Source organism: Mobula birostris, chromosome 3 (genome assembly GCF_030028105.1).
Source record: "Mobula birostris isolate sMobBir1 chromosome 3, sMobBir1.hap1, whole genome shotgun sequence".
In the NCBI taxonomy this organism is placed as follows: domain Eukaryota; kingdom Metazoa; phylum Chordata; class Chondrichthyes; order Myliobatiformes; family Myliobatidae; genus Mobula; species Mobula birostris.
The window spans coordinates 195,590,030-195,603,109 of record NC_092372.1 but is presented as its reverse complement, the minus strand read 5'-3'; the positions used below and the strand labels follow the sequence as shown (position 1 = coordinate 195,603,109).

Here is a 13,080-nt window from a genome sequence, read left to right as displayed (position 1 = left end):
CCATATCTAATCTGCACAGGCCTTTTAATATTCAGAATGTTTCTATGAGATCCCCCACCCCCCCACCCCCCGCTTATTCTCCTGAACTCCAGGGAATATAGCCCAAGAGCTGCCAGACATTCCTCATACGGTAACCCTCTCATTCCTGGAATCATCTTTGTGAATCTTCTCTGAACCCTCTCCAATGTCAATATATATCCTTTCTAAAATAAGGAGCCCAAAGCTGCATACAATACTCCAAGTGTGGTCTCACAAGTGCCTATAGAGCCTCAACATCACATCCCTGCTCTTATATTCTATACCTCTAGAAATGAATGCCACATTGCATTCGTCTTCTTCACCACCAAATCATCATGGAGGTTAACCTTTAGGGTATCCTGCATAAGGACTCCGAAGTCCCTTTGCATCTCTGCATTTTGAATTCTCTCCCAATCTAAGTAATAGTCTGCCAGTTTATTTCTTCCACCAAAGTGCATGACCATACACTTTCCAACATTGTATTTCATTTGCCACTTCTTTGCCCGTTCCCCTAAACTATCTAAGTCTCTCTGCAGGCTCTCTGCTTCCTCAACACTACCCACTCCTCCACCTATCTTTGTATCATCAGCAAATTTAGCCACAAATCCATTAATCCCATAGTCCAAGTCATTGACATACATCATAAAATCAGCAGTCCCAACACTGACCCCTGTGGAACTCCACTAGTAACTGGCAGCCAGCCAGAATAGGATCCCTTTATTGCCACTGTCTGTTTTCTGCCGGCCAGCCAATGCTCCACCCATGCTAGTAACTCGCCTGTAATTCCATGGGCTCTTATCTTGCTATGCAGCCTTATGTGCAGCACTTTATCAAAGGCCTTCTGAAAAATCCAAGTACCCCACATCTACTGCATCTCCTTTGCCTACCCTGCTTGTAATTTCCTCAAAAAATTGCAGTAGGTTAGTCAGGCGACAGGAAACCATGCTGGCTTTGGCCTATTTTGTCATGTGCCTCCAGGTATTCCTCCAGGTAATCTCATCCCTAACAATAGATTCCAACAACTTCCCAAGCACTGATGTCAGGCAATAGGTCTATAGTTTCCTTTCTGCTGCCTCCCACCCTTCTTAAATAATGGAGTAACATTTGTAATTTTCTAGAAACAGCTATTCATTCATGGCTGAGAAGAAGAAAATAAAGTTTGAATTAAATGCAAGCAAGGGGCTTATAAAGTTGCCAGAAATAGCAGCAGCCTGACATGAAAAAAATTTGTCTCAACAAAGGAGGATAAAGAAATTTATTTAAATAGGCACAATAAATCATCAGAACTGTCTGGTGAGAAACATAAAAACGGACTGTAAACTTTTTTTTTAGATTTTTTAAGAGGAAAAGACAAACCAGGGTAAGATTGGGCCTCTAGCAGACAGAAATAGAAGAATTTATAACAACGAATAAAGAAATAGCAGAGTCAGTAAACAATTACAGTTCATCTGAAAAGGCACAAAGCTTGCCATACAGAGAATAAAGGCTCTTGTGAATGACATTGATGGAATCAGAGAAGTTGGTAAGATTCAACGATAACAGATCAAAATGACCTGATGACTGGCATCCTGAGTATTGAAAGATGTGGCTTTAGAGATGGTGGATGAACTGGGTTATCACATTGATACATTCTGGAATTATTACTATGGAGCTGCTACGGATTGGAGACTACCTATTGTTACCCCACTACTTTTAAAAAGCGGAAAGAGAGAAAACAACCTGGATGGTAGCTAATGTTGGGCCTTTATTCTAAAGGTTTGATCATCTTGAGAAACACTCACAACACGCTGGAGGAACTTAGCAGGTCAGGCAGCATCTGTGGAAACGATCAGTCCTGAGCTTTTATTTAAGAAGAGCCGCAGGAGGTACAGATATGGTCTCCAGAAAGGCATCTCTCCGGCGAAAGTGGAGATTCCAGACTAGACTGGAATCAAAGAGGGACGCTTGACAGCTGTGGCAGGGCTTGAATGCTATAACCTTCTACAAATTTAAATCTAGCGACATGGGGGACAGCAGAGCTTCGCTTCCAGATGAGCTCAATGCCTTCTATGCTCGCTTTGATCACCAGGACAGGGAGGAAGTATCACGCTCACCCAAATGTCAGCTAATGATCCTTTGGTCTCAGTGTCTGAAGACGACATGTGGGCTGTCTTCAAGGACAGTGAATCTAAAAAGAAAGTATCCAGTCTGTACAGAGTCCTGGCCGAGTACTAAAGAACTGTGCTGGCCAACTGGCTGGTGTATTCATGGATATCTTCAACCTCTCGCTCTGGCATTGTGTGGTACCCACCTGCTTCAAGCAGGCTTCAACCACGCCAGTGCTCAAGAAGAGTGTGGTAACCTGTCTGAATGACTATCACCAGTGGCACTTACTTCCACAGTGATGAAGTGTTTTCTGAGGCTTGTGTTGAAGCATATCAACTCCTGCCTCAATGGTGATTGGATTCATCCCAAATCCCTTAACAAAGCAACAGGTCCACAGCAGATGCCATCTCATTGGCTCTTCACACAACCCTGGAACATCTGGACAGCAAAGATGCATACATCATGATGCTCTCTATTAATTACAGCTCAGCATTTAATGCCATCATTCTATAGAAACCATAGAAACTACAGCACAGAAACAGGCCTTTTGGCCCTTCTTGGCTGTGCCGAACCATTTTCTGTCTAGTCCCACTGACCTGCACACGGACCATATCCCTCCATACACCTCCCATCCATGTATCTGTCCAATTTATTCTTAAATGTTAAAAAAGAACCCGCATTTACCACCTCGTCTGGCAGCTCATTCCATACTCCCACCACTCTCTGTGTGAAGAAGCCCCCCCTAATGTTCCCTTTAAACTTTTCCCCCTTCACCCTTAACCCATGTCCTCTGGTTTTTTTCTCCCCTTGCCTCAGTGGAAAAAGCCTGCTTGCATTCACTCTATCTATACCCATCATAATTTTATATACCTCTATCAAATCTCCCCTCATTCTTCTACGCTCCAGGGAATAAAGTCCTAACCTATTCAACCTTTCTCTGTAACTGAGTTTCTCAAGTCCTGGCAACATCCTTGTAAACCTTCTCTGCACTCTTTCAACCTTATTTATATCCTTCCTGTAATTTGGTGACCAAAACTGAACACAATACTCCAGATTCGGCCTCACCAATGCCTTATACAACCTCATTCCCTCAAAACTAATAAGTAAACTCCAACGGCTAGGCCTCAATACCCCCTTGTGCAAATGGATCCCGGATTTCCTCATTTTAAGACCCCAGTCAGTTCAGATTGGCAAAAACATCTTCCCCATAATCTCCATCAGCACAGGAACACCACATTCCCTCTGGTGCTCCTCTTCCTTTTCTTTATTCCATGGCCTTCTGTCCTCTCCTATCAGATTCCCCCTGTATCTCTTTCACCAATCAACTTCCCAGCTCTTTACTTCACCACTCCCCCTCCCAGCTTCATCTACCACCTTGTGTTTCTTCCTCCCCCTCCCTCCACTTTCTAACTCTGACTCCTCATCTTTTTTTCTCCAGTCCTGCTGAAGGGCCTCAGCCCGAAATGTCAACTGTACTCTTTTCCATAGATGCTGCCTGGCCTGTTGAGTTCCTCCACCGTTTTTGTGTGTGTTACCATATATAAGTTTGCTGATGACACCACCATTGTGGGCGGTATCAAAGGTGGTGATGAATCAGCACCCAGGAGGGAGATTGAGAATTTGATTGAGTGGTGTCAAAACAACAACCTCTCACTCAATGTCAGTAAGACCTAGGAACAGATTATGGACTTCAGGAGAGAGAAACCAGAGGTCCATGAGCCAGTAATCATCGGAGGATCAGAGGTGGAGAGGGTCAGTAACTTTAAATTCCTGGGTGTCACTATCTCAAAGGACCTGTCCTGGACCCATCATATAAATATGATTGCAAAGAAAGGACGAAAGCACCTCTACTTCCTCAGGAGTCTACAGAGGTTCAGCACGTCATTAAAAACCGTGGCATCCTTCTATAGATGGGTGTTGACTGGCTGCATTACGGCCTGATATGGGAACACTAAAGCCTTTGAGCAGAAAATCCTACAAAAGGTATTGGATTCGACCTAGGACATCATGGGTAAAACACTCCCACCATTGAACACATCTATATGAAACCTTGCCACAGAAAAGCAACATCCATCATCAAAGCTCCTCACTACCTAGGCCATAGTTTTCTCGCTGCTGCCATCAGGTAGAAGGTACAAGTGCCTCAGGACTCACACCACCAGATTCAAGAGCAATTGCTAACCCTCAGCCAGGCTCTTGAACAAAAGGGGATAATTACACTCTTTCTACTTCTGGTGTTCCCACAACCGATGGTCTCACTTTAAGGATTCTTTATCTTGTTACTTCATACTCATTATTTATTGCTATTTATTTATATTTGCATTTGCAGTTTGTTGTCCATTGATCCTGTTTGCAGTTACTGTTCTATAGATTTGCTAAGTATGCCAGCAGAAAAAAGAATCGCAGGATTGTACGTGGTGACGTATATGTACTCTGATAATAAATTTTACTTTGAACTTTCTTTTGTCTGTGGAAGACAGACAACATAGAAGCTGTGTAGCCTCGGTTGTAGCAAGGACAAGGCCTCCAGCCGCATGTTTGCCTACTGCTGCGGACCAAATGAGGAATGCCAGAGGCGGTGCAGCGTGGCATCCACAAGCAGTGGCGGGGGAGTGGGTGGCTGGCCTCTCCCATTAGTGCTGCCTCCCGTATTTGAGTGGTGGAATGACAGGCTGGAGACTGTGCCATCAATTACGGGAGATATATATGTTTTATTTCATGTCGATATGCTTCTTTGCTCGTTATTTTGTTTGTTTTGCACTTTGGCCCCAGAGGTACGCTGTTTCATTTGCTGTATCTATTATAGTCGAATGATAATTAAAGTTCATTTGATCTGAAGCCAGAGAACCACAAGTTGGTGAGCTTTACTTCAGTGGTGGGAATTATTGGCAGGGAATCTGAGGAACAGGATTTGCTGTTGGAAAAACAAGCACTGCTTAGCAACAATCAGCATAGTTATGTGCATGGGAAGTCGCATCTCACAAATTTGATTGAGCTTTTTTGAGGCGACCAAGAGAATTGATGAGAGCAGAGTGGTAAAATTATCTACATAGACCTTAGCAAGATCTTTGACAAGGTCCTACATGGTAAACTTGTCCAGAAGGTTAGATCACTTAGTAGGAGGATGAGAGTGGTAGTGGAGAGTTGTCTTTAGGATTGGAGGTCTGTGCTGGTCCTCTGTTGTTTGAATGTATACTAATGATTTGGATGAGAATGTATGTGACGTGATTAGTAAATCTGAAGATAACACCAAAGGTTACAGCAGGATATAGATCAATTGTAAAAATGGAAAAGGAAACAGCAGATGGAATTTAATTTAGACAAGTTCAAAGTGACAAAGTTATACCAAGACAGGATATACACAGTGAATATCAAGGCCCCAGGGAGTGTTGCTGAACTAGGAGATCCTGGGATACAATTAAAGAATTCCTGAAAGAGGCCATAAGGTAGACAGCAAATGACGTATTTCCTTTCATTTGTTGAGGTAGTGAGTATAGGCATTAGGATGTCATGTTACATTTACACAAAACATTGGCTAGTTTGAACATGGAGTATCCCAAGGAGTTCTCTTCACCACTCTGTAGAAAGGATGTGATCAAGCTAGAGTGGCTGCTGAAAAGATTCACAAGGATGTTGCTTTGATTGGAGAGTTTAAGCTACAAGGAGAGACTGGGTCTGTTTTCCGAAGAACAAAGAAGGCTGGAAGGTGACATAACAGAGGTAGATAAAATTATGAGAGGCACAGATAAAGAAGATAGACAGAATTTCATTAAAATGGCAGGGGTGTCAAAAATTAGAGAGCATTGACTTAAGCAACACACACAAAATGCTGGTGGAACGCACCATGCCAGGCAGCATCTATAGGAAGAGGTACAGTCGACGTTTCGGGTCAAGACCCTTCGTCAGGACTAACGGAAAAAAGAGATAGTAAGAGATTTGAAAGTGGGAGGGGGAGGGGGAGACCCAAAATGATAGGAGAAGACAGGAGGGGGAGGGGATGAAGCTAAGAGCTGGGAAGTTGATTGGCAAAAGGGATACAAGGCTGGAGATTTAAAGCATTGATTTAAGTTGGGAGGGAGAAGGTTTAAAGGGGATCCAAGGGGTAAAGTTTTCTCACAAATTGTAGCCGGTAACTATAATAAGCTCACAATATGCTGGAGGAACTCAGCAGGTCGGGCAGCATCAGTGGAAACGATGAGTTGACATTTCGGGCTGGAACCCTTTGTCAGGACTGAAGAGGGAAGGGGCAGAGGCCCTATAAAGAAGGTGGGGGAGGGGTGGAAGGAGAAGGCTGGTAGGTTCAGTTGAAAAACCAGTAATCTGAAAGACAAAGGGGTGGGGGAGGGGAAGTAGGGAGGTGATAGGTAGGAAAACAATGGGTAGTAGAAGGAGGCGGAACCACCCTTCTACTACCCATTGTTTTCCTGCCTATCACCTCCCTGCTTCCCTTCCCCCACCCCTTTGTCTTTCAAATTACTGGCTTTTCAACTGAACCTACCAGCCTTCTCCTTCCACCCCTCCCCGACCTTCCTTATAGGGCCTCTGCCCTTTCTCTCTTCAGTCCTGACAAAGGGTTCCAGCTCGAAACCTCGACTCATCATTTCCACTGATGCTGCCCGACCTGCTGAGTTCCTCCAGCGTGTTGTGAGTTTTGCTTTGATCCCAGCATCTGCAGATTATTTTGTATCTATAATAAGCTGTCAAACGATATGATGGAGACAAGAATAGTAACAATGTTTAAAAGGCACCTGAACAGGTACTTGAATGAGCAAGGCATAGAGGAAATGGAATTAATATAGACAAGCAGGTTTTATATAGGTATGAGGTCTCTGATCATTTGAACCATCAGGAAAGCAGAATTTGGAGAATGAGATAACTCTTGACGTGCATTTGAACATGTATTTGAAAATATTTCATCACATCCTTACATGATCCCAAAGCACTTGGCAACCAAATAATTGCTTCAAGTTGTAGTTACTGTTGATCCATGGGGAAGTAAAACAACTTCCAAATCCCATGTCATTTGACACTGTTTGAGAAATAATTGGTCAGGATGTCAAGAGAACTCTGCTTTGCTTGTTTAAATGATGTTCAAATTCCTACTTAGTTTACAGCTGATCTGAAAAGAAACATCCTTAACAATAGAAACACCTCAAATACTCTGCAATGATGTATCAAACTGGATTATCAGCTCAGATCCTGCGCTGAGATCTAAACGCATGAGCTTCTAATTTACAAGCAAGGTTGGAAACTGGCAACACTTCTAATTGTGTACAAGATAGTCAGGAAATAATAAAGTTTTACCTGAATAAGCAAGATCTTGCCACATCCAGAAACAAATCAGCATTGTACTTATGTAAAGCTTCAAATCCATCTGATAAAAAGAAACCACAATGTAAATTGCTATGTTGCATTTATGCATTAACACTTGTTTTTTTTCTCTATTCTCTGTTTTGTTTGTCTTTGCTCGGTCTTGAGCTTACCTACCCTGTGTGCAGTGATTCCTGAGTCCTAGCCTGTGTTCTCTACTCACCAATCCACAAGAGGAGATTCTTTTCTCAATTCCATCCTCGTCTCTGCACTTGGGCCCAGCTGGTCTAGGTCTCTCCTGGTAGTCACTGGCTAAAGATATGGAATGTCACCACAACAACCCCAATTCAAACACACCCTGGCTACCACGCCTCATTACAACAAGCCTGAGCTATTCATGGACCCAGCAGAGTCTGAGCATCCAGGAGTTCACAGATACTAACTGCTCATTGCCATCATCTGGCTGAGCCAGGAAACCCCTGCTGCCATCCTATCTCCCAAGTCTCCAGGCAACACAGAGGCATCACCCACTTGTTCTCATGATGGTGCTCCAAACCTGCTGGTACCTGAGCAATTTCATGGCAACCTTGAAACACGCAGCAGGTTTCTAACCCAGTGTTCTCTGGCTTTCGAGCTGTAACCCACCACGTTCCCCTCCAACTACTACAAAGCGGCCTATGTTATTTCTCTTCTCTCTGGCAAACCTTTCATCTGGGCTATGGCACTCCGGTGAAAGAACTCTGCAAGTTGTACAGATGTATCCCTCTTCACCAGGGAGACAAGAGGGTGTTTGATCACCCAGCCATTTTCCTTGCCTCTGGTAAGCCATCCACTACCCACTAATTGACTGGTCCACCAGTGCACTCCATGGATTGTCTTCTCACTACCAGGCTGCCTGCCTACCCACCTCTACCGGGCTGCCTCCTACCTGTCCCAAGCTGCCCTGAGTTCCACCCAAGTACGCAGACTTGCTAGAGGTTTTTAGTCAAAAAGGGACACAACACTCCCACCTCATTGAACCTGCTACTGTGCCATTGAATAGTTGCCTGGATTCTGTCCACCCCGAAGAAGATTCTACTCCCTATCGGCTCCAGAAAGGGTGTCCATTGAGAAGCACATCCATGATGACTTGGCATCCGGTTCATCCACCCCTCCACATCCTCTGCTAGAGCAGGCTCCTGCTTTGTGGCGAGAAAGGATGGTGGACTCCAACCATGTACAGTATCGGATATCGAGGTCTCAATAACATCACAGTGAAGTACTGATACCGCTTGCCACTAATGCCCACAGATTTTGTGTTGCTGCAAGGGACAACCATTCTATCAAACTGGACCCCCAAAATGCATACAAGCTGGTCTACTTTCAGGAGAGTGATGAAAGGACGAACACCTTTGACACACCCAACCGCCACTGCGTGTATCTCCTGATACCATTCGGTTTAGTCAAAGCTCCTACGGACTTCTGGGCCTTTATCAATGATGTTCTCCAAAAGATGCTACATCATTTTGCCTTTGTGTACTTGGATGATAAACTCATCTTCTCCAAGATCCAACATGAACACATCCAACATGTTCAACGGGTCCTTCATTGTTTACTCCAGAACTAACTATCCATCAAACTGGAGAAGATTGAGTTCCACATTCTCCAAGGCCTGCCCTTTTGTGCCCCTATCCAAGCTTCACTCAGCTTGGGAGAGGGCCAGCCTTATGCTGCAACCTGTGTTTAGAGTGTACAGCTTCCTCTGGGACATTGTTTCTGATCAAGGCCCTCAATTTACCTCCCTGTCAGCCCATGGTCAGTCTCCCATTGGGATTTCACCCCCAGTCCAATGGGAAAATGGAGAGAACCAACCAGCACCTGGAGAAGACCCTGAGGTGCCTTGTGTCAGGCAACCCAACCACCTGGCAGAGTTTGCTCATAACACTCTGCACTGCTTTTCTATGGGAATGTCTCCCTTTGAGTGTCATTTAGGTTATCCCCATCCTTTGATTCTCAGACAGGAGTCTGAGGTGAGAGTCCCACCTGCTGAACAGCTGGCCCGTCGTTGCCTGCAAAAGTGGAAGAAAGCTTGTCAGCCCTGCAGAGTTCTCTCCACAACAACAGCGGCATGCCAACTGTTGAAGGTGGCTGGGGCCTTTGTTCCATCCTGGTCAAAGAGTCTGGATCTTCACCAAAGACCTTGCTGTCCAGGTTGAGTCTCAGAAAATGGCACCATGCTACATCAGAGAGTTCAGGGGTCTCCATCAGATCAACCCAGTAACTTACCGTCTGCGGTTGCCACATGCCATGCGTATCATCTGCACCTTCCATGTCTCGTTTCTGAGGCCCCTTCTGTGCAGTATACTGGTGCCAGTCCCAAGACTGCCCCCCAGCACCTTGCATTATCAACAGTCAGTCGGCATACACCATCCATCAGCCTCTAGACTCCCGTGTGATCTGTGGCCGGCTCCAGTACTTGATGGATTGGGAGGGTTATGACCAGAGGAAAGGTTGTGAGTTCCCTCCTGTGACGTCCTTGACACAGACCTGATCAGAGGCTTCCACTGTTGCCACCCAATTGTCCTGGGCCATTAGGTGCTGGCTGTTGGAGGGATTCCTGTCATGCTTCGATCTGATCACTAGGGGGTGCCAGAGCCCTCCAAGCTCCAATGTTCATGCTCCCTTGATTATTTCCACTTGTATCTCATTTTAGTTATCAGTGGCCGGGTGCAATATTTTTCCCTCTATTTCAATTATTTATTTCTCTATTTATTTTCTTTGTCTTTACTCCAACTTGAGCTTACGTATCCTGTATGCAGTGATTTCCAAGTCCTGGCCTGTGTTCTCCACTAACTAATTCACAAGAAAAGATCTTTTTTCAATTCTATCCTCGTCTCTAGTCTCCTCTGCAACTTGGTCCACCTAATGTAAGTCTCTCTTGGTAGTCCATTGGTTAGAGATACAGAACTTCACCAGAACAATCCAGGTTCAAACCTAGGCCTGGCATCCACTCCTTGTTACAGTTTATTTTGGCTCTGCTGTTTATATATATATATTTGTGAATGTTCAATACTGATTACAACAGGTTTGTCACATGACCCAAGTTCCATTCTTTGCATTTGGTTGAGATGTTGAACCTCTTGAGGACATATAAAGGAACCTGTGGTAATATTTCAAAGAAGACCGAAGGAGTCAATACTACCAACTAATCAGATTATTATCCTGCTGTCAATATCCCTAAAAAGCTGATCTATCTTGAAGTTCATCCCCTCAACCCGTTAGAAACGAGTAAGCACACTTCATCATAATGTTAGTGCATTTTTTATTGCCTCTGAGTATATTTTTAACACTGCTGTCTATGAGAGTGTCCTAGAACACAATTTAACTGATGCTTCTCCTGCATATTTATAATGAGCTTATTAACTCTAGAGCTCTTTGTTGCGTTAGAAACAAAGAAAACCTACAGCACAATACAGGCCCTTCGGCCCCGATGCCATGGTGAAAATGTACTTATTTTAGAAATGACCTAGGGTTACCCATAGTCCTCTATTTTTCTAAGCTCCATATGCCTATCCAGGAGTCTCTTAAAAGACCCTATTGTATCCACCTCCACCACCGTTGCCAGCAGCCCATTCCACACGCTCACCACGCTCTGCATTAAAAAGCTTGTCCCTGACATCTCCTCTGTACCTACTCCAAGCACTTTAAAACTATGCCCTCTCATGTTAGCCATTTTAGCCCTGGCAAAAAGCCTCTGACTATCCACACGATCAATGCCCCTCATCATCTTATACACCTCTATCAGGTCACCTCTCATCGTCCGTCGCTCCAAGGAGAAAAGGCCAAGTTCACTCAATCTATTCTTGTAAGGCATGCTCCCCAATCCAGGCAACATCCTTGTAAATCTCCTCTGCACCCTTTCTATAGTTTCCACATCCTTCCTGTAGTGAGGTGACCAGAACTGAGTACAGAACTCCAAGTGGGATCTGACCGGGGTCCTATAAAACTGTAACATTACTTCTCGGCTCTTAATCTCAATCCCATGGTTGATGAAGGCCAGTGCATTCTAAAAGCATTAAAGATGTTTATAAATTTCCCTTATCAAACACTTCAAGCCCAAAACTACTGGGAATCTTTATGAAGTGCACCTGCTAATATTTTATCTTTAAAGGTTTGTTACATCCATTTATTTTCCAAAACTAATTTATAAGTAAAAATTAAGAGTTTTCAACAATTTTTACATTACCTTAATTTGGAATTCAGTTTGCATTGTCTTATGATGGTTCTTGTCTAGATAAAGGAGGAAGCACCTTGTCCAAAGAAATATAAGAGACACATTCTGATCTTGGCAGCTCTATCAGTCATTTCAACAAACAGCTATATTAATAACATTATAGATATCATGGTTTCAGAATCCTACTACACCAGATACAAACATTTTGAAATTAAAAATAAAACATTTAAGTATCTAATTTAAGTGTTGTCTATCAGACTAAAGAAAAGCATATTTGGTAGCTGAACTTCCGACCTAACCAGATATCACTTCCACAGGACTTCAATACATGCCAATTTGAATCATGATGAGGTCACTATATAACTTAACAAGATTTGAAGATTTTTCAAAATAAAAATTAAGGCACCTATTGTGTAAAGGCAGGTTAATGTTGCCTGAAATAATTTGAACTGTACCGACACCCACATTTTAGTATAATTTCCTCAAAAATCATGCATAATATTTTGTTTCTGTTGGTAAAAGAAGGAAATTTTGTCTCAAGCTCCAGGTATGTGATTAGAACTAACTTTAAGGAAGTTACCTCATAGATCGCCGTACTGCGTTAAAGAATACATGAACAGCATGGCACAGTCCATATTTGACAAGAGATTGTCTTTCCAGCTCATTGAGTTTATTTATGTATGTTTGGTCAACCTGCCGGTGTCAAAGTTCTATTCTATATGCAACTCTCCTGCAGGTATAATGTCTGCCAATGAGATTGGAGCATGGTGAACAGAAATTTCTGAGAATGTGTCTCTAAAATTAGGAAAGATCAAATAAACCACACTCAGAATGTAATAAGCCATAAACAGGAAGGGTGGACAGCAAAATTGAGTATGGGAGTGCAATTCAGTAAGTCTGAAGAGCGGAGAATGTACACAACTGCGGGAATCAGCATCCAATTGAAATCTCATTCTCCAGACAAAAGTCATGACTAAGTGGAAAGAAACCAAGTATTTCTCCTGAGGTGCAGAGCAGGGCTGAGCCGTCCTTTGAACTGGGTACAGACTAAAGTTGCAGTGAGGGCTGCAGGGTTTCCCTATGAACGATTTCACAGCACTGGTGAGTGGCAGTCTGATGGACTGACCCATAAAGATCAGGAAGGAACCTAGTTTAATCCTGGCCTGAAGTGAATGGCATTTCCTCAGCCAAAACAGAGATTGGGCAGAATGTCTGAAAATGTTTTCAAAGTAATCAGTGGTCACAATCCAACCTTCCCTGGCTGGATGATGGGTTTTCCGATAAAGAGACAATCAGATTGTACTGCTCCCAGAAACATAAATCCTGCCAGCATTTTTAGAGTAAAACTCTCGCACAAACAAAACCCAAAGGGTGATATTTTTAGAAATTCCTTCTCAGGCTGCGCAATAAAGGAAGGCTTGGTAGGGGAAGCTTGCTGCAAACCTTTATAATCA

At 43.6% G+C, this 13,080-nt stretch overlaps 1 protein-coding gene across 1 annotated transcript in view; it reads right to left on the bottom strand.

The window, feature by feature from the left end:
- LOC140194779 (integrin beta-1-like) overlaps nt 1-13,080 on the bottom strand; it is a 79,456-nt gene that overhangs the window by 49,690 nt on the left and 16,686 nt on the right. The window contains exons 2-3 of the mRNA XM_072252058.1: nt 11,639-11,702; nt 7,408-7,477 (exon numbers count right to left, since the gene is read on the bottom strand). Coding sequence (XP_072108159.1) covers nt 7,408-7,477; nt 11,639-11,662 — 94 coding nt within the window. The 5' untranslated portion in view covers nt 11,663-11,702. The remainder of the gene's footprint in view (nt 1-7,407; nt 7,478-11,638; nt 11,703-13,080) is intronic.